This window comes from Aythya ferina (genome assembly GCF_964211825.1).
Source record: "Aythya ferina genome assembly, chromosome: 1".
In the NCBI taxonomy this organism is placed as follows: Eukaryota; Metazoa; Chordata; class Aves; order Anseriformes; family Anatidae; genus Aythya; species Aythya ferina.
Window position 1 is genome coordinate 169631828 of NC_140296.1, and position 20417 is coordinate 169652244.

The 20417-nt window shown below is 44.7% G+C and overlaps 1 protein-coding gene across 1 annotated transcript in view; it reads right to left on the reverse strand.

Annotated features, from left to right (window-relative positions):
- Nucleotides 1-19369, reverse strand: part of RAP1B (RAP1B, member of RAS oncogene family) — a 31900-nt gene extending 12531 nt beyond the window's left edge. The window contains exons 1-2 of the mRNA XM_084492260.1: nt 19217-19369; nt 717-801 (exon numbers count right to left, since the gene is read on the reverse strand). Of these exons, the coding sequence (XP_084348386.1) occupies nt 717-773 (57 nt within the window). The 5' untranslated portion in view covers nt 774-801; nt 19217-19369. The remainder of the gene's footprint in view (nt 1-716; nt 802-19216) is intronic.
- Nucleotides 19370-20417: the final 1048 nt, after the last annotated feature.

Genomic DNA, 20417 nt, shown 5'->3' on the forward strand with positions numbered 1-20417 from the left:
TGATAAGGTGCACAATTAAACTGAAAGATGTAAAGTTCTCAGTTGAGCTGAAAACTTCATATTCTGTGAACTTTTTTAGTGCTAGTCTGTCAGTCTGACTCTAACTTTTCTGGACCCATTTAGCTGAAACTCACAGGCTCTTTGGTGTACAGTCATCTACCTGCTGCAGTTATTCACCTACTTGCAGGCAAAGACATAAAAACATGACAAACTTCCCACAAATATGTAGAAGGATAGAAGTATTTGCATTTAAAAAATTAATGTTTTGGACACTAACAAACATTACGCAAACAGCACACCAGAGAACTTTCTAGAGACAGAAGTTACCATGGCCAGGCACATGCCTGGCACAGTTCATCATATTGGTTTCCCAAAGCAGCTTGACTTCCCACAAACCTACGCATGCCTGGGTTATCCAGTGAAGCCAGAGACCTTCATAATGCTCTGGTTATGCATTTCACTGTGTGGGACTGGCAGAGATCTGACCAAGCTCCAGCAACCAACCGCATCCAAAAATACCAGCACACGAGAGTGCACCATTGGATGCGGAAAGTGCTGACAGATACACAGCAAAGGGTGTAGCTATTGTAGCCAGGAACCCTCAGCCGTCATTGCTTACATGTAATGTGCAAAAATAATGGGTTAGCAGAGGGTATTAGAGAAAAAGCAAGACACCAGGAATCTAAGAACAACTTCAGCTGCTTCACAGTACTTACCAGAGCAGACTTTCCAACACCTCCAGAACCAAGAACCACTAGCTTGTATTCACGCATGATGCAAGAGATAAGTCGCCCTCAATACCTAAAACACACAATAAATTTACCAGTTTTGTTCAACAGGATTACTATTTTAGCGTTACTACATTATTACTGTTAGCTTGCGTGTATAACAAGACAAAAACAGTTAAATACTGATATAAAATGATAAAGGCAGGACAGACACCATTGTAAGCAGGCTTAACCTAAGCAGGATGTCATTTAATTATTACACACCATGGCCACTTATTCAAGACAGTAATGGTGATCAGTAATACTTTTCCACCTAGTGCAAGTAAAGTACCGACAAGTGCTTCGTTTGAACAGGATTTGAAAGCTTCAAGAAGAACTGTTATTCATGTGTTATTGTGTATAGTTTCACGCTCAAAATATTACAGACTTGGAAATGGTTTTCAAACGGAGATTTTTATATCCTAAGAAACAGTAATTTGGAGAAAAGGCAACAACAGATTAAGACTCTTTGTAATGAAGAGCTCAGTATCATGATCTTGCCCAAATATCCCAGGTGTTTTGAAGGAAGAGTCAAAGTACCTGGCAGAGCTGCTCGTACCTACATGCATACAGCACTCCCTCGGAGGCCTCTGGATATAGGTATCCTTCACTTATAGCATGGAGGAATTAGGCACAGAAATTAAATTTGCTCCTATTCATAGGGAAATTACTTGTATCACAGCACACTGTTTATTGATCTGTGTTCACCGCAAGAACTTATACAAGCTTTTCTAGACAGGAAAACAAGTCTTTAGCACCCCGCTGTGACTATTTCAGGGAGCATTAAGGTGTTTCCCAGGTTTCTCAATAACTTTTTCCCTCACAAGAAGTTCCTTGCACTGTGTGTCTTGCAACAGGAGACCAAAATCATTATCCCCAGGAGTCACTCAGATGCCTAAAAAGCTTGCAGTTTTACAGCAGCATTCCCAGTATTGAGTATACGTTTATCAAGGAAACAGCTGCTAATGCTCATCGCCCATGGTACTGAGGTAGCAATTCTAAAAAGACATAAGTTTCACAGCTACTACATCCTCTCCGCAGCCATCCCCCAAACTCGTTTCGTATCACACAAGTTTTTGCGATTTCATATATACATGCACATGTGTAAGGGATTTTGCTCATACAAGCTGACTTGCATGAAGTGTCTCCAGTTTCCTCTGAAAACCTGCACCATGCCACTAAGAACATCAGTACTGACTAAAAAAAACAGATAGGAAGCTTCTTGAGTGAACAGCATCTCTTCATTTGTGGCTTCATTTATGTGGACTATCAGCCAGAGCTTCTATCTACTGGCTCCAAGTTTGATCTACACCCAGAAAGCACAACCTTGACACCACAACCCAATTCACTAAGCAGAGTTTGATAAAAAGGCTTCAAGATTTTATTTTTTTAAATGCAGAATGGCCATTTTTCAAACCACCAACTCTTAATGAAGCTACAACAGCAAGCTACGAACAATCAGATAAATAGTATTTTCTCTCTCACACCACTGTTCTGCCATAAAAGAAATATTGAATAAACCCTACTGTAGTAAAGCTAACAGTTACTGTTAACAAGAAACAATTATCCAAGAGGAGATGGCATATATTTGCTCATTCTGAAGCACTTAAATGCCAAACGAAGAATCATTCACAGAGAGACTTGTATAAGAAAATTAAACCGGCCTCTTCCCACTGAACAACCATTTTTCAAAAAAGAACAGCAGGATCACAGAAGTTAGTATTAAAAAAATAATAAAAAACCTGCTTAAATCTGAGGACTGATTAATGTTCTGCTAGATACCTAAATGTTGTTATAATGATTGTGGTTTTACAACTAACTTGAAGCAACCAAAATACTATTTTGAGACCCTTCTTCTCCGAGAAGCTGGGAGCTGTGTGCTAGCTGGTGTGCCTCCCCACAGCTGCCTGCTGGATCTGCCTGCGCCTCTTCACTGGAAGCCAACCTGGCAAAAACTAAAGCAGTGCCGCAGATGTTGGGGTAGGTCTTTGGGTTATACACACCAGAAAATGTACTTCTTACAGTCCTGCTAGCAACCAAGAACTGCTGCAGTTGTGACTCTACAGGAGGAAGGTCTCAGCTCCTCCCCTGCACTGATTCCAGCAGGTACCAGATGGAGTTATTTGTTTTTGTACGGCCTCCCCGCCTTCAAAAGACAAAATCATCCTCCCCCAGAAGAACTTCCCTGCAAAGAAGGGAAGCAGAAGCAAGGTAGGACATAGCCCTCTCATCAGCAGTAACCTCACAGCATCTCTGGGAGTCACGCCATCTGTTTAGCACACACCACGAAGACGATTTACATAGAAATTAGAGCACCTCCATGTCAGTGCTCATCTACGCCATCAACGGTTAACCCCACATTATCTGAAGACTGAGAAATCAAGAAGCCAGGCCCTATTTTGTTTTCTTCTTGCAAACATGTTATGAGAAGTATTATTTACCTGAACTATTTCTTGCACCTTAAGCAAGCAATGGGTGTGCAAGGAGAAAGCAGCGAGGAACTAACACTGACCTGATGCCCAGCAATGCAGGTCTCTCCACAGGCTTCAACAAGCATCAGGACTCTCCAATTTCACACCTAACAGAACAACTTTTCATTCCTCCCTTTAAATAGTTTTCTTCCACCAGAGCCACGCACACCGCTTTACCTGCTTTGCACCCTCATAAACGTTCAGTTAGACCCACAAAGCCCTAAGTCGTCCAACCTTTCTGCCAACAAAAAGGCTCATCTAACTGTTCTGAAATACACCTTTCAAACTCATGACGAGTTAAGCCTGTAATTACCTCACCTGTCATTTCTTTAAAACAAACATTCAGTTATGTCTTTATTTTTGGAAAGGTGTCACTAGAATGACAAACTTAGTCAGAAGAGGGGAAATCCCAGTGCAGTAATCTGGGTGAACTGCAGCAATTTCACTGTCTTGTAAAGGATGGTTTCAGCAGAATTTTTCAGTATTTGGTCTGAAGTTAGCAACTAAATATGCAGATGTCAGTAATGAAGGCTGACAGTAATTTAGAAGTAATAGGACTTAGAATAGATATTCAATAGCTGCTGCTTACCCAGTGGTTTGAGTCATTTGTGACTTTCAGGAGAGTTTAACACAAGCCAAAGCTGCTTTTGGCATCCAGGTTTGGAAGGAAAGCCCTAAATATCCAGTGCTCTGGAGCTGGTTTCACTGCTTTTGGTCACAGTACGTAACTGAAGCACGTATACACTCTTACAGCTCGGTCAGCCAGCCTTCTTAATCTGTGAAATGCCTAAGCAAAAAGCTTTGCAATGAAACACAAAACCACCTGTTTTCCAAAACGCTTTTTTTCAAGCTAACTCTGGAATAGCACCTGCAGAAGTACCAGCTGCCATCTGCTCCCACCCCACAGGCTCCGGGTAGCAGCCCTGAAGTCACTTCACCTTCCTTGCACTGCTTTCTAACAGGAAAAACTTACTTCATGGCTAGGAGAACTTTTCCTAAGGAAAGCAAAATTTCCTGGTTAGAGGTCCCTGTTTCTTTCTCAGCCAAGAAACCACCAGTCTGCAAAGCTAGGAGCATGGCAGACCAGCAGCTGTGTGGAGTAAAAGAAAAGCTAGCACTTTTTCCACTGACCAGTATGTGCCTGTTGGCTATAAGCGTGCCCAGCCTGGGTTAGGACTCTGATCCTGCCTGAACTTGACTTTCCCGTGGTTCCTGACCAGCCTGACCTGGCCCTGCTCTAGCTCCAACCCATCCTTCTGCATCGTGTGGCGTACAGACTGCTTGCATCCCAAGCCTTGATCTTACTCTTCCTTTGCTTTTCGGCTTGACATAATGCTGGGTTCTGGAATTAATATTGCATTCAGCTCCATCCAGCGCCGACAATTTCTTGTTGACTCATTTATGACAAATGGTGGAAGCAGAGGAGAAGGATGGAAGACAAAGGATAAAAGGGGAGGTTTAAGCCATAAAGCACACAATATTTCAGTTACCTAATGGCATTTTAAACAACAGAAGCCATTAAGCTTCAAAGCAGGACACTGATGTAAAAAGTTCAAGTGTTGAAAGCTATGCGTGCTGTAAAACCTAAGATGGATGCACACATTTCTGGTGGATGGCCTTCTCTGCCTGAAAAATAAAACAACACACAAAAACAAACAAACAAAAAACTTCACTAGCTATTCTAGAGCAGATACTGACTGTGTGCAATCTCTCCTTATAAAATCTGCCCCTTGCATTTCACACGTTCTCCTTCCTGCCCTTTTCTCGCCCACTACCCCAAGAGGCAGAAAAAAGTGACTGGAAGAACTTTGTAAGAGTGCACAGTTATGAAGCCACTTGTACGATCCAAACAAGAGCTCAAAGTGGCACCTTCAGAATAGCTTTCAGCAGTTGGCACTAACCAGACATTTCAATGATAGCCTTTAATTCAAAGCAATCAGAAAGCAATTGTATTACTTAACTGGAAAAATAAAGGATCGTTAGATCCACTGCTCTAATGACAAGATTTCACTTATTCAGATCAGGAGACAGTCAAGATTGAGTGTTTCCTACCTAAAATTTAACGTGTTAAAGCCACAGCCGTATCACAGCATGGTCAGAGCATCCAGAGCAAGACAGGGTCAAGTCCAACAATGTTTGTCTGTACTCCCCAGATCACCCAGTCTCAGGAGGAATGAGAAATGGATATACTCAGAAGGGAGTAATCAAAAGGAAAATAGCACAGTATCTGACTAATAGATAAGCAAAAACATTTATTGGACAGTAGTTTATAAGAAGTATCCACAGAATTGCCCAGCAATTAGACACAAATAATTTCAAACTTATTCTGACCCAATAAACCAAGCAATTTGTTTGAATCCCTACCTTCCCTCTTCTTTTAGTGGAGTATTTTAACAGAGATTTATGCTGCTTTGAAGAGTGGCTGTCTTTAAGGTGACAGGCGTTCAAGGAATGAGAGCAATAATTCCTTTGCTTTTTCATTTTTCTGCTCCTCTAACTCAGAGAAAAACTCTGTCCACTGTGGTCTCTATGCAGGCACTAAAGAAGAGGAAGATAGGAAGCATGCAAAAACAGTGGCCTTCACCCCCCTTCACTGGAGCAGGGACTGTCTTTCACAACTGAGACAAGTGTTTATATGCACGGATATCAGCACAGCCAAATTCTGGAGGCATCCAAAGCAAGATTTAGCTAGAAAATAAGGGAACTTACTCTTCTCCAAAAATACAATTTTCACACAAACTGGACTCCAGAGCTGTCTGAAGTACACAATCTCTCGTAAGTAGCAAGCTCCCTTTGGTACTCACAGCTGATGGAGTTGAGGTGACTTCAGTAGCTGCCTTGTGTGCTTCCTGAGATGTAACAGCCCATAAAGCCTCCAAGACTGTGCAGCCTCTTATTCGTCAATATTACTTTTACTAATTAATGCATATATTAATGCATTAGTGCTACTACACCGCATTAATATACAGCATGTTAATGTAACTAATGTACCACATTAATACATACATTAATACATTAAAAAGAACAACGTTAATTTTTCTTACTCTTCTCTGCTATCTCTTACGTTGTCAGGGGAAGGGGATTACTCCTAGTCTCAGACATTTATATTCATATATAGATATAATCCTTTTATTTTTATATTTATACATCCTTATATTCAAAAGGTTTATCACTTCTTGAATATAGAGTAGAGCAGAGATGACATTTTTGTTTTTTGGTCATCCCAGTTTTGAACAGAGTACTAAAAGGTGATAACTAACTCAGAGATGATAACAAACAAAGTACATGGTTGAGAGTAAACAAGGGACTTCTTTAGAGGAGAATTCTTCCCGAAGCAGGACAGCCTGCTTAATTCCACTTCTGACTGGCACGCTTCTTCAAAATCAAAGTAGTTGATACAGCTCTTGCTCCTCTAGTTTATGCAAATGACTGCAACTTTCATCCAGTGAACCACTGCTCATTCTTCAAAGGGCATCTTTGAATGAACACCATTTGAACAGAAAGAGGAAAGCTTAAGCAAGACAAACCATTGGAAAGAAAGCATGTTAAAAGGTTCACAGCTTTCAAGACCCCTCTACACAGAGCTTGCTTTCTGCTTCTGCCCTGATCAGATAAAGTGTGAAGAAGTGCCTCTTGGACATTTTCTGGAAAGCTTTCTTGAAGCATGTCTCCAGACAAAGGTGAACCAAAGTGATGACCCTAAGGAAGTCAAGGAATAAAAAATGCTCTTTTAGTGATGACTGAAGATGCTGCATGCTTACTGCCTGTGAAGCCTTGCTAAAAAGCAACCACACAACGAAGAACTCAGAATTCAGGCAAGTTCAAGTACCATTTCAGGCATCTGAAACGATTTGGACTCAATATGACAGTTATGAAGACAATTATTTTTTTTTCCCAGCTCTTTCAGCCTCAAATTTTGGTTTCTGATTCAACTTTGGTACCTGTCTGAGGAATGGGAAAGCCAATCAATCAATCTTTCCAAGGGATATTAAACCAAATGAAGCTGGAACTAGAACTCACCTCCAGGCCAAAACAGGAACTAAACACATTCAGTCCTTGAAGATATCCCTGAGACTTGCTTATGCAAACTAGTTGTTAGTTGTTCAGGTATGGATTTAAGCAAATAGTCCTTCCCAGAAGCATTATCGTTCTCAGAACTCTGCAGACACCACTCTCATGTTCAGGTCTTGATGTACTGGTTGTATTGTTCAGTGCATTCACTGAAATTTTCATAACTCTTCTGCCTCTGCATATTTACCTCTTCAGAAGAGGTGTTTTATTAGAACCACCTTGGGAACAGTGCTCTCAAGCTCCTCTCAACTCTTTCCATAAGTAAAAAGCTTCAAACATCTGAATGACAGATCAAGCAAATCAACTGACTGGTTTACCTGCTTACCGGTTGAGAAATTCACCATGGAAGAGAAATCTTACTTCTCAGAGAGGGGATGTTAGCCCTGAGATGGAATGACAGGACAGCGGTCAGACATTTCGAAGAACAGCTCTAGCTCATTCACAGGACTAAGTCACTCTGACCAAGGCCAGGGGATTGTTTCATCCAAGGAAAGCTGCTTCCCAGCTCTGGTACTGGCCAAACCTAAATCTTTCTAATTGCCTGGGCTGTTCAGATTCCCCTAAGTTTTGAGTCTCTTGGTTTAGAGCCCCTTCTTTATTGGAACAAGCGGTTAGGGAGAACATGGGCTGTTCCTACCATTCCTCAAATATTTACACGAGGAGAAGTCCTAAATTCTTAGCTCTAAACACCAAAACAAGGAGGGTTTTCTCAGTCCATTCACTTCCACAAGCTTTTAGATGTTTTAGGAATTAAAGCAACTCACATAATCCTTGCTCAGTAGGGTGATCTCTCTTAGAAGAGCTGAGTTAAAATACTCCAGAGTTGACTTTATCACACTTATCTACAGAAAACACTATTCCGAAATCAATTCGAGACAAGATGCAATGAAAAGATGATAGGGTCTAATTGAAGATGTTTATACTCAAGCCTCTGGGAAGAATAGCTAATCCATTACTAATGCAGACTTTCTGGAAGCAAATCAGCTGCTCAGTAAACGCCAGAACCTCTTGTTTCTACTTTTTACCTGATTTTGACACCTTTTTGTCAAGACAAGAAGCTATTTCTGAAAGAAAGTGATTTGTCAGTTAGCTAGCTAGTTCTTCTGGGCCCTAATGCAGCAGTTTTTCTTGGACAAAAAGATTTCTTCCATTATCTTCAAATATTTTAACTGATGCCAGAGTATCTTTGAAAACTTGCCTGGACGATTAAACTTATCCAGTGACAGGATACGTCATACTAACCACCTGAGAAAGAGGCAGAAGCACAAAAACAAGTTACTGCAGCACAAGCAGGGCACGAAGGTTTAAGTTACTACTCGAACATCCCATGGGGATGCTCATCCTACAGAGATAACCAAGTTTTCTTCCCACCATTGAAGGGAACTACTTTGGTATGACATACATGGAGAAATTCTGCAAAGGATCTAGCACACTAAACGTCACATGCAAGCTTACCTCTGGGTAGTTCTGGGGTCTATAATTAGTGTAACTGAGTAATTTCTCCTCCTCCCAAAGTCAAAGTTACCTCCCAGCTAGATCTTAAATCTGAACACACACCTGATGCATGTTCTAAGGCTGAAAACCGCATACTCGAAGCCACAGACATCTCAGGATGAGGTTCCAAGCATGAGACTAATGCGCATGCACAACTTGCAGCAGCTTCATACCAAGAGTAAAAAGCCAGCTTGTTTCAAAACAAGTGATGCCGTGAACACTCTTAAGCTACTAAAAATAATGCAATGCTCCAATACTGAGCTGAAGTTTCAGTTTTACGCAAAAACTCTACTATGCCAGTTCAGGTTTTATAAGAGACTCTAAATTAAGTTGTATTAAGCCTATTTAAGCCTCAGTTGGACTTTGTAACTTCTATCAGATCTGTTTTTGGTAACTGTTTGCCATGGCACCCTTTTTTTCCAGTCTGAGTAAAGCAGCCACCATCCCCCAGAGAAGTTGTTTGTGCGTGCTCTACCAGCCTGACTTCCAGCTAAAACGATGATCTCAGAATTTCTGAAGAAACCGACTTGCAAATGGTTTTGATGCTTGCAAAGAAAAATCCAGGCAGACAGTAAGCAGAAAGACCACTCAGATTTTTAAAAATCCTACAAACGTATTAAATTCAGAGAAAGCATAATTATCACATTATAATATCTTGCCAGCATAAGTATTCAACTATGCAGCAAATTTTGAGAACTGACGGCAATTTACAGCTGTAAGCTTGTCTCTGCTGTCATTAGAGTAGGGCCAGTATTTAGCTCTAGAACTTATTAATTAATAGACTGCCTGAACTTATTAATTAATGGACACGGAGAACCTGCCAGGTTTGACCTGATGCACCTCCCAGTGTCTCCTCCTGATTAACAGCGGATTTGATCATTTGCTTCTCCTCATAACCATTCTAGTAAATTTTACCTTTCAAGTTACAGATAGAGATAAAAATAGCAGGACTACAAGCAAGGCGCCCAAGTTTTCAGAGTCAAGATACTCCCCTTGTAAAAACACACTTCTGCAGTTTGAAAGTTACGTCAAAAATTAAGCTTTCTGGTCGGTTTAAGGCACTCCTCTTAGGAAAAGAGGCAGCTTTACTCCTGCCACAGAAACAAGACCTACCCTCGAACTCCAGGCGCTATCTGCGTAACATCTGCCAACCTTAGCTCTCCTCTGCTTGTGCCGCTGGCTGCTGAACCCATCCAGCCTCGTGTCAGGTTTCCACCTTCAAATGTACATCAACGCTGAGTCCAGCTGCAATTCCAGGATGTCCTGAATCTTTATCACTCCTGCCAGTTTCTCTCTATAATCTACGCATCGTGTACAGGCCTGGCAACACCAGAGCTTGCGTTCTTCCATGCCTACTTGCACCGTCTTCAATATTAAAAGTTGGATTTCAGTCCTGTTTGTTGACATTACTTACACCTCCTCAAGGCACAGACATTTCCCTCATCACTACATCCCCTTTTGTTACTGGCCACCGAAGACTGGCTGGTGGAGCTCCTTGGCATGCAGCTCTTCAACCACCACCTGAAAATTTCCTATTTCCAGTTAGAAGCTAACAACATCATGAGATACAGAAAAAAATCATCTTCCGAAGTGCAACTTATGCCAAAGTATCCTTCTGTAGTATGATTTACAGTCCCTCCGTTACAACTCAGGCTAGTAGCCCGAGATCTGTCTTAGCAATTCTCATGTGCCATTCTAATTAAGATTAGAAGTTTTATCTGTCGGAAGGACACTGATCCTATGCAAATTGAGAACAGTAGGTACTAGCAATCATTACGGCAACAAAATTAGCTCTTCTATGATAAATGAACCAGAACAGAAAAGTCACGTAATTGTAACTTGGGTCTGTTTTGAGCTCTCAATCAATGCTTCCTTAATAGAAGCAGTTATGTGAATGTGAGCAAACATTACTTGAGTTATACATAATTCCATAAACAGTTCCTTTTTTAAAGCTTAAGATTTCTGTCATGAGGTTAAGTTAGGCAAAAAAAAAAAAAAGCACACAAACCACCAGCAACAACTACCATCTCCTGCCACACGATTATTCTACTTCTGCAATAATGGAGGCGTGACTTAATCGCTTCTTTTTGCATTTATTAGCTGAATCCACCGATGAAGGTGAGTTTTGTGTGAGATATGAAACACTTCATGGAAAATTTCTTTCCTGTGAGGGTGGCCAAACCCTGGAACAGGCTTCCTAGCAGGGTGGTTGATGCCCCGTGCCTGCCAGTGTTCGAGGGGCATTTGGACAGTGCCCCCAGTAATGTGCCTTGACTTACAGCTAGCCCTGAGGAGGTCAGGCAGCTGGGCTGGATGATCTCTGGTGGTTCCTTCCAACTCAGCTCTTCTGTCCTAGAGCATCCTGCTCTGCTACTGGCAGCAAGGCAGAACACCATGAACCAGGGATGGCAGCTCCTCAGGCAGCCCAGACACACCTCAACTAGAAGACGACAGCTGCAGAAGTTAACCCCAAGCCCAAAGCCCTGCACAGAGGCACAGACAACCTGTTTGTCAGAGGCAACTGCTAAGTTGTTGCAGCTTCACAGCAGAGTGCTTAAAAAACACTAAAATAAATGCTAGCTTATCTTCGCATGCCAAGCTGCGATCTGCAGTAGTTTCCCTGCTTTGTGAGCCGCTGATGCATCTCAGACAGCTCCCCCCCCCAAAAAAAATCTTATTAAATGGGTCAGAAATTTCCGAGAAGGAAAAATCTGACAGTTGCAAGCAGGAGCCCAAAGAGAAGCAATTCACGTTTGTAAGCCTAAGCTCACACACACCACGACACCCACACACAGAGCTAAGTAATTTTAACCAAATGAATTTGAATCACACTGAGCCCCACGCCGCTATTACACGGACTGGATCTTGAGTTATCAAGTTAGTATGGGTTAAACTTGATTAAACAAGTCTCCACAAGAGTCTATTTCAATCTTCTTAAGACCAGCCTCGTTCTTGTTCAGACCACGCTTTTTGGTTCCTCTACATCTTCAAAGCTTGTCACTTACTGGAGAAACCTGTACTTCCTTCAGATTTGCTTTGCTGTTAACTTAAATCAAACGTGCACTTTCACAGGGCAGCAGAGGCTGTCCAAACCAAAATTTAAAGTCAGCTCCAGAGGTTTGGACAGGAAGACCTTTCTATGTACAGAGCAGCATGCCTGGTCATCTAAGAGTCATCTATTATTCAGACAATCACTGCACTATTTCAACAGGTATTACCACCACATCCTAAACGTTTTCCTGGACGAGTTTTACCTCCAGGAAACCAACGATGTGCATCTCTAAACAATCTGTATTTTGGGCAAAGCCTCGGTGGAAGAACAACTTTTCAGTCCACCCCTCGTTCCAGTGAAACAAGTTTATCCTTCACAAAACCGCTCTTATTTCCACATCACTCAGGGAGTTCCCGGTACAGCCAGTGCATCCTCTTTTTGGGTTTTCGGCATGTGGCTTCAACCGCCTGTAGATAAGGCTGTGAATGGTTCCTTACCTTCACGTCTACTGCCACAGCAGGTTCAGCATTCAGCTTCTGAAAGAAGGTTTTGTCTTTCCTTTATGAAACGTCCAGCACAGAATTTCATTTTTAAAAAGCGCTCTGCATGCAGTTAACTAAGGAAGAATTACAGGATTTGAGACTACAAAGATTTTCAACTCAAGAAATTTGAAAGAAAATAGATATTCACAAACTGCATCTTAAGATCTTGCCTCTAGTTAGGAGCAGGATGTACTTCCAGTGAGCAAAGCTACATTTTTTGGCTGCTGTAGTTAAGTGAGTCCAAACTAACGTGCATGTAATGTTGCTTCTTCGTTAACATGCCGGCTAGACAGGACCCAGATTCCTAGCAGAAAAGGAAAAGGCAGCTTCAGGACTTCTTGTATCTTTGTTTGTCAAGAAACAAACTGTACAACCTACTTGTTCTTTTCATTGATGGCTTCACACGTAGAACTCCATTTCCTCCCTCTAATTCCTGCTTGCACAGACACAGCGTTTCTCTTCTGAGATTCTTTTAGGAATTTGATGAAAAGCAACACAGATCAGAAAGATGCCAAACACTCGCACATACAGTGGCCTAAAGCGCTTTATTGTAAAACTGCGCTTTCAGCTACTCTGTTTTTGCAAAACTTCAGCCACCACACTTTGGTTTTCTATGCAAGATCTCTGGCTGAACCTCAATATAGCTCAGGGCGTATCCTGAAATAAAAGGTTGAGGGAGATGAGAAAAGGAAAGAGCATCATAAAAAAAAAAAAAAAAGAAAAGAAAGCAATGGGCACACTCAAACATAAAGCAAGGTGAAAAGGTAACAAACTAAAAGAGCACACAAGGAGCAAATGATTGTTATTCAGAAATGCTTGTTTCTCTCCAGTGTTCAGATATAAAAAGCAAGCATAAAAGTCTGCACCAGAAGTAAGAGCATGTGAAAATCAAGCATCCAGTTAGAAGGAAAGTTATGAGCACCTGGATTTATTGTGGGATCGCAAGCTTCCCCCTGCTGGTCTCCAAACTTATTCAAAGCCCAGAATGATGTATAATCAAGTAACAGGATGCCTCTTGTCTCTTCAGCGAGATATCTCCTAATCTGCTGCATAAATCAGATGAGATTTATGAGAAAGACGGAAGAGCGATTCTCTAGCATGACAGTCAGCTATTTTTGCCTTTCCAGTGTTCCTGCTTGATGCCACAGGACTACTACACAGCCCCCTATGCTCCACCAAGAGCTAAGATGACTATTTGGCACCAATTTCTAGAAGCACTGCATATTCTCAATTAACTAGTGTCAGCAAGACATTGGGTTTTAGCAGAGCATTTCACAGCACGTTAAGAACACAAGTCCAGGGCAACTCGACTTGTGTGCTTCTATTCAGGGAGTACTGATGATGTTAAATGACTTCAGAAATTCATCTGTGGACTGGTAATGGCATGGGCAATAACTCTGAGGATGAATTTGTACTCGCAAAGAACTCACGTTTCTGATGCTGCTCATGGTGGAATCCGTGAAAACACCCAGCACTTCCCATACACTTGGGCAACGTAACAGCACGCATAAATAACAGCACAATGTGGTCAAGAACACCACGTTCACCGTCAATTCTCCATTTAAAACAAGTCAGGAGGGTGACAGAAAGCCAGCCTGATATACCCTTACACATACACACTAACTGTGTAACTGCAGGAGCACAAGGATCGAGGTTTTGCAGCCTGTAAATCCTCCAACAATGCTGTCTGCAACAACCACTGAGAAACTAGGCAGGGTATGTTTTATGGGTCATCTTTTTTAAGGACATCCAGCTTTTGGAACATTATCTTGTACGCAGTTTCATAATGAAAGATGAGAGGAGGGTTACCGACTGTGTCTTACAATGTCTTAACAATTCACCTTACCTACTTAAGGCCTGCAAGATTAATAAGCAAGAGGTTCCTGCCCTTGCACTTGACCACACAAGCTGGACACACAAGCACACAGCTCAGTCCCAAGTGTAAACATCACCTTATAAACAAATAAATCCAGTCCTAAATACTATGTCGTGGAGAAAGGTTCTTAAACAACTTCCATTTAACAGATTACCTCTATGCTACAGTCCAGTTTGCTCCCCTCCACATTTAGAAAAAACAAACAAGATGTGCTTCAGCTTTCCACTCCTCTTCCAGAGAATCACTTTTGGGGAAGTATCAGACCAGGTGTTACAGAAGTTTAACTGCAAACAAGAACTGTGCAACTTGGCTATCAGTTTCATCCAGTCCAAAGGGTTTTCAGCATATTAACTTCATCTTAAATAAAAATCTGACTGCATGTGAGGCTAAGTTTTTAAAAAAGGAAGTAGCTGCTGTGGCCTGGCCCTACATCCCTTGAACACACTTTGATTTCGGTAATGCTGAAGGAAGTCCCACAGCTAGCATCGTTCAGGTCCTCCTCCTGCTTCCTCTTCCTCCCCTCTCAAGCTCCACACAGGTAACTCACAGGTGTCTGCAGCTCGTCTTTAAGATGTGGTGGTTCCCTTTTTGCTTCTTCTCAATACATGAAGAATGCCTTAAAGAGTTTCCCTTCATTGAAGACATGAAAAAAAAGAAATCAAGATGCAACTGACTAGGTTGCAGAAGCAGACTGCGTGGGGAAAAAATATGAGAAGACTCCAAAAGCTACGATAATTAACACAGAGCGACAAAAAGGAACACTTGCAGGGACTATTTGTATTTGGGAGTTATTTTGGATTAACTGAAGAGGAGGCTGGCCAACACGTGTGATTTGGGCAGCAGACAGCAAATTCATTTCAGAAACAGCTTTGACCAACTCATTTCATGAAGTTATGAAGTAGGCTGTGGTAAAGAAAATAACGTTGCTGAATTGAATCTTTACCTTTTACTTAACAAAACCAAGACTAATAAAACCTCATAGTTAAAGCAAGTAAGGTTAACAGTTAACATTCGCACCAACATCAATACATTTTGATGCAAAGAGCACATTTTCTTCAGAGTTTCTCTGAGGAAAGCCAGGAATTACAGTTACAGATGCTTGCTTTAAGGCTTGTCTTCAAGTTAAGGAAAATAAACTGTTCTCCTGTTCCACTTCTTCAACCCTGTCCAGAAATTTAATGATACAAAATTTCTCATGGCCCTAAGATTGGGGTTACATGGAGAATTATTTGGTGAATTAGGAACACCGCCACCTGGTATCCTTTTTGCAGAAGAACTGGTCAAATAATTAGGATTTCGAACACCTTCCTGTGCTGTAACAGCTGCAGGAACGATAGGTTGATCCGAGCAGCCAGGGGTTCCCTGAAGAGGAGCTCAGGCTGGGGGGAAACACGAGATGCTGCTGCTGTGCCGCAGGACGCACGCGCTCGGCCACGGGAAGGGCCAGGCAGGCTCCCCCACTTCTGCACTCTGGTCTGGCCTTCCTCCCTTGGCCGAGGCCGAGCTAACCACGCTGACTGTAATTGGCAGTCTCCTCTCAGAGTTGCAGAGCAGGGATTTACTTCAAACAGCAGCAGCTCCTCAGATTAATAACTAGAAAGCTGAGCGGGACAATGCGCTCGGCGCTGCCAAACGCCTCCTCGCCTGCCTGCTTCAGCTCTGAGCAGCCCCTTCAGCTTCGCTTCCCTGCGGGGTCGTGCAGAGCCTTCACCCCTCTGCCTCACTGATGGACCGTGCTGGGAAAAACCCTGCCTGTGAGCAGAGAGCATCCTGAAGAGCTAGAGGGCCCGCGACTCATTGTGTATTTATTTCGAAAGTCACTCAGGAGGCAGATTGCCAAGCCTGTGCGTCCAGCCTTCCTCCCTCCCCTTGTCGCTAAAAGCCCACGGAGATAGTTGGGAGTTCACTGCACAGAGATGTGCAGACAGTTTAAAAAAATAAATAAATAAATAGGAGGCCTTTTTAGCTGCCCAGTGTTTTGTTGGGCATCCTAAAGCATGGGAGACAAGGGCTGCAAGCCAGAACTCACCGCCACTTCCGAAGGTAGCCTGGCTGAGTTGAGCTATCAAGAAACGATCTGCACCACCAGACGAGGTCTCCGGCTGTCTCCAAACACTGCTTGCCTACTACAAGCAAAGCGTCACCGCCTCGTAATCAACTCACTTCCACTCTGCCTATCCCACTCAGCTCTCTCATGCTTGACAGGCCCCGAGACGGAAGCGATACACGAGATGCTTCGAGTGAGATGCTCCGGCTCTCCTGCAGTCGGCTGCTGAACAACTTTGAGAAGTGTCAAGCAATAAGCAGGTCCCCTGTTAAATGCCTTCAGACAACCAAAAAAACACCTTCCTCTTCCCTGCTTTGTGCGAGAAGAATACAACCTGACTATCTCAACCATATGTGCGCAGGAAAACAAAGTCTGCCTTCAGAAAGGAAGGTGTAGTTACTGCAGTCACTCCCTCCTTCTCTCCAAAGGAGGAGGCTGTCTAAAATATCCCTCTACCTGACCTAGATGCGACAGAACTCAGCAGAAGCCTGCCCCAGCTCAGCGGGGACTCAATAGGCTGACATTACACAGAGTACTTCAGTCTGCTCCTGTGTTTGTTCTGAGACAGAAGAGTGGCACTGCTTGCAACCACAAGCTAAATATAAGCTTCTGTTGCATAGGGTATACTTAGCCATCTATTTACTAAGAGTAATTCTGATTAAAACTCACAATAGCTTGGGAGAAATTGCAGAGCGTGCCCCGGAGAATTACAGAGCGCTCTCAGAAGTCAGCCAGGTATCTGAAAGTCATCTCAGCATTGCTGGCCAAGGACCCAGCTATTGTCTCACCACCCACTCAAGGATAACAGCGCGCCCGTTTTTAATCCCTACCCCTCGGAGCACCTCTCTAGCTCGGAGCAGGCAGCATGGCACTACGGATGCCAGGACCGGCACTACAGCAGCACACACCGAGTACTTCTGTGACTCCTGCACTTCTCATATTCCAGACGATAGGTGGACACCTATTTATTTCAGTTCCCGTGCTTACTAAGTGCTAGATCACAAGCTAAGTCATCTTCAGCACGCTTCCTTTCTCAGCCATACAGTAATTTCTTTCTGCTTTTGTAGGCTCTCACCTAGATTCCCATCTGTTTGCTTCTGCTCCAGAAAGGCTCTCAAATTAAAGACAGTCAGCTTTGCCCTGCAAAACTGGCACAGCACAAAGAAAACTGTCATGGCTCGCTTCAGATTTATTTTTGATGACCTGTCCTGCAGCAGAGCTGGAGAACAGAACAGCAAAATTTTAATTGCACTCAGAAAACTTATCTGGTGCATGCATACAGTAATCGAAGCAGGACCTCCAGTTACAAACAGTACAAAAGGCTATTTTTTTTTTTTTTCATATGACTTCTGTTTTTATGCTTATAGTCTCTCAGCTCTGTTTTGCGCTTTAATTCACCCCCAGGCAGCCAGGTGCCAAGTATGATCAGCTTTGCTAAAAAAATAAGTATAAAAAAGAAAAGGATGCATGACATTTATAGCATATGGAGCAACTCAAACCTCAGCTATTTAGCTGCATAAAGCCTTACCCTCCAGTGGCAAGCTAAACTTCAAGTAGTCCATACAAGTGCATGAAACGACCCTGAAAACAGGCAGGCACCGAGGATCAGAACAGTGCACATGGTTATTCGGGAAGTTTATCCGCAAAGCCTTCGGTGCAAACGACCAAGGCAACCTTCGCTATTCCCTCAGCTCGTTTTTCGCTAGAATGAAGTCTCCGGGATGGACTTGGAACAAGAGTTTTTTAAAAAAGGAATGGATGAAGAAAGTGAAAACGCTTGGCTGTGCTAAACATTAAGCTCTGTTTTCCCAAAGCTGGAGATTTTAGCACTGAATTAAGCCACCCCAAAGCAGAGCGTTGGGTTTGTTTTTCCAAGTTTTTTCCAACCTCCTTCCGAAGGGGAATGCGTTTATCTGAGTGGTGACTATGTAAGACAATGTGATTGCTTCTTTATCTCTTAATTACAATCTATGGGAACAAGAAGAGTGTTTTACGGCTTCTTTTTCTGCATCACGCAGTTTACCGTGAAAGAGTCCCTAGAAAACTCTTTGTCATTCCCTGTCTGCGCACCTCAATTTGGGATAAAACATGACTGTTAGATGGTGGAAACAGCAACTTATACCGCTCAAAGCACCCAAAGGCAGGAGGGCACACACAAACCACGCGATTTTCGAGCAGAAACACCTCAGGAACACCCCCTGTGCCGGCCCGTCCCCACCTCACGCCGTGGGGGGGCTTTTCCTTCCCCCCCTCTCCTTTTTGTCACCCTCGCTCTGCCCCTTCAGCAACTTCGCCCAGCTGCTCCCACCTCCGCGCTGGGCCGGGAGGGGCCGGCATTGTGTCGCTGTGAGGGGAGGGGTGTGTGTGGGGGGGTATTTTCTTTTATATTTTTTTAAATTTGGGGGTAAAAACAACAAAACCGGAGGGGACCAGCCCCTTCCACTCGCTGCCACAGCGCAGCCGGGCCCGGCCGCGTCCCTTCCGGCCTCGGCCCCGCCGCCACCGCCGGGGGCTGAGCAGCGGCGAGCGGGGCCCGGCCCCGGTTCCCCCCCCCCCCTTTCTTCCTCCTCCTCCTCCTCCTCCTCCCGGAGCCCCAGGCGGGCGGAAGCGGCGCCGGACGAGGTGGGGCCGGGCTCGGACTTCCCGCAGCCGGCACCGCCACCACCGGGGCTGCGGCTGCGGCTGGGGCTGGGGCCCGGCCCTCCCCTCCCTCCCCTCGCCGCAACTTTCCGCCCCCGCTGCAACTTCGGCCGCGGGCAGCAGCAGCGGCGGCGGCGGGGCGAGGGCTGGGTACGGCCCCATCACCCCCCCCCCCCATTCCCCTGCTCCCCCCCAACTCAGCGCCCCGCAGCCTCGAGGCATCGGCGGCGGCTCCGCCATGTTCCTGCCGCTGCCCCCATCTCCCCTCCCCTCCCCTCCCGTCTCTCCCCTCTCTCCCCGCCGCCGCCGTCCTTACCCCGCCGGCCGAGCTCCCGCTGAGCTCCCGAGCTCCGCTCCGCCGCCGCCTCTGGGCTGCCTGTGCCGGGGCGCGGCTTGGGGCCGTCGCCGTGACGCCGCACGGCCAGCCTCGCTCTGGCGGCGGGGCGGGGACGGGAAGGGAAGGGAAGGGACGGGAAGGGAAGGAGGGAGGGGAGGGGAAGGGAAGGGAAGGGCTGACCCTGCCTCCGCGCAGGCGCCCGGCCCCCTTCCCTTCACCCCTTTCCCCTTCCCTTCGCCCCCTTTCCCCTTCCCTTCGCCCCCTTCCCCTTCCCTTCACCGCCTTCCCCTCAGCGCTGCCTGCCCTGAGGGGACTCAGCCCCCCCGAGTCTGTCCCGGCTTCACGGGGTCGTGGGCTCGTCCCCCCCCCTCTCTTCGTGTAATGGTGGCCGCGGGTCAGCGCTGAGGAGAAATGGCAGGAATTGGGGCTCTTCCACCCTTCGGAGGATCTGTGGATGGAGGGTGTATCAAAACCGTGGTGTGTCAGTGCCTTTACGCAGCTCCTTTCGCCTCTGGATGCCAGCTGGCTGCTGTTAGCCCTGCGCTACAAAGCGGGGTGCCCCTGACCTGCAATTAAATTCCTCATCCCTTCATCTCCCCATTAAGCATCATTGCCTCCCCGCCACATTTCTCCCTCATTTCCACACCAACATCACCCCCCCCCCATCCCCATCCCCTCCCACCCATCGCTAATATTTTCCAGTCACAAATACTTCCGCTGATAAACGTTAAAAATAATCATTTATGATTCTGGGAGGGAAGAAAAAAAAAAAAGAAAGCAAATAGTTAACGTGGTGTGCTGAGATAAAACTTTTGCTCAGAGGAAGTCCACGGCATGGTGTGTGAAACTGACAGGAAGTTGCAAGGAGGCTTCTGGCAAGGAGAGTGGGTGTGGAGGAAGCGCAGGCTCTCTGCTTGTAGCACAGAGATAGAAAAAGGAAAAAAAAATATTAAAAGATGATGTTTCTCCCCGTTGCACATTGCAAACATCCTCGCTATGGGTGTTTGGGGGCTGTACAGCTTGGAGTGGGTGCGTGGGAGATGCTGGAGGCCAGAGCAAACGCGGTCAAAGAGCGACCAGTGAATTATCTGCCCTTGGCTGGAGGAGCTTCATCGAGGCTCACGATGAAAGTGACACATTTAGAAAACATTTTTGAGTGTTGCTTCCAAATCCCAGACGT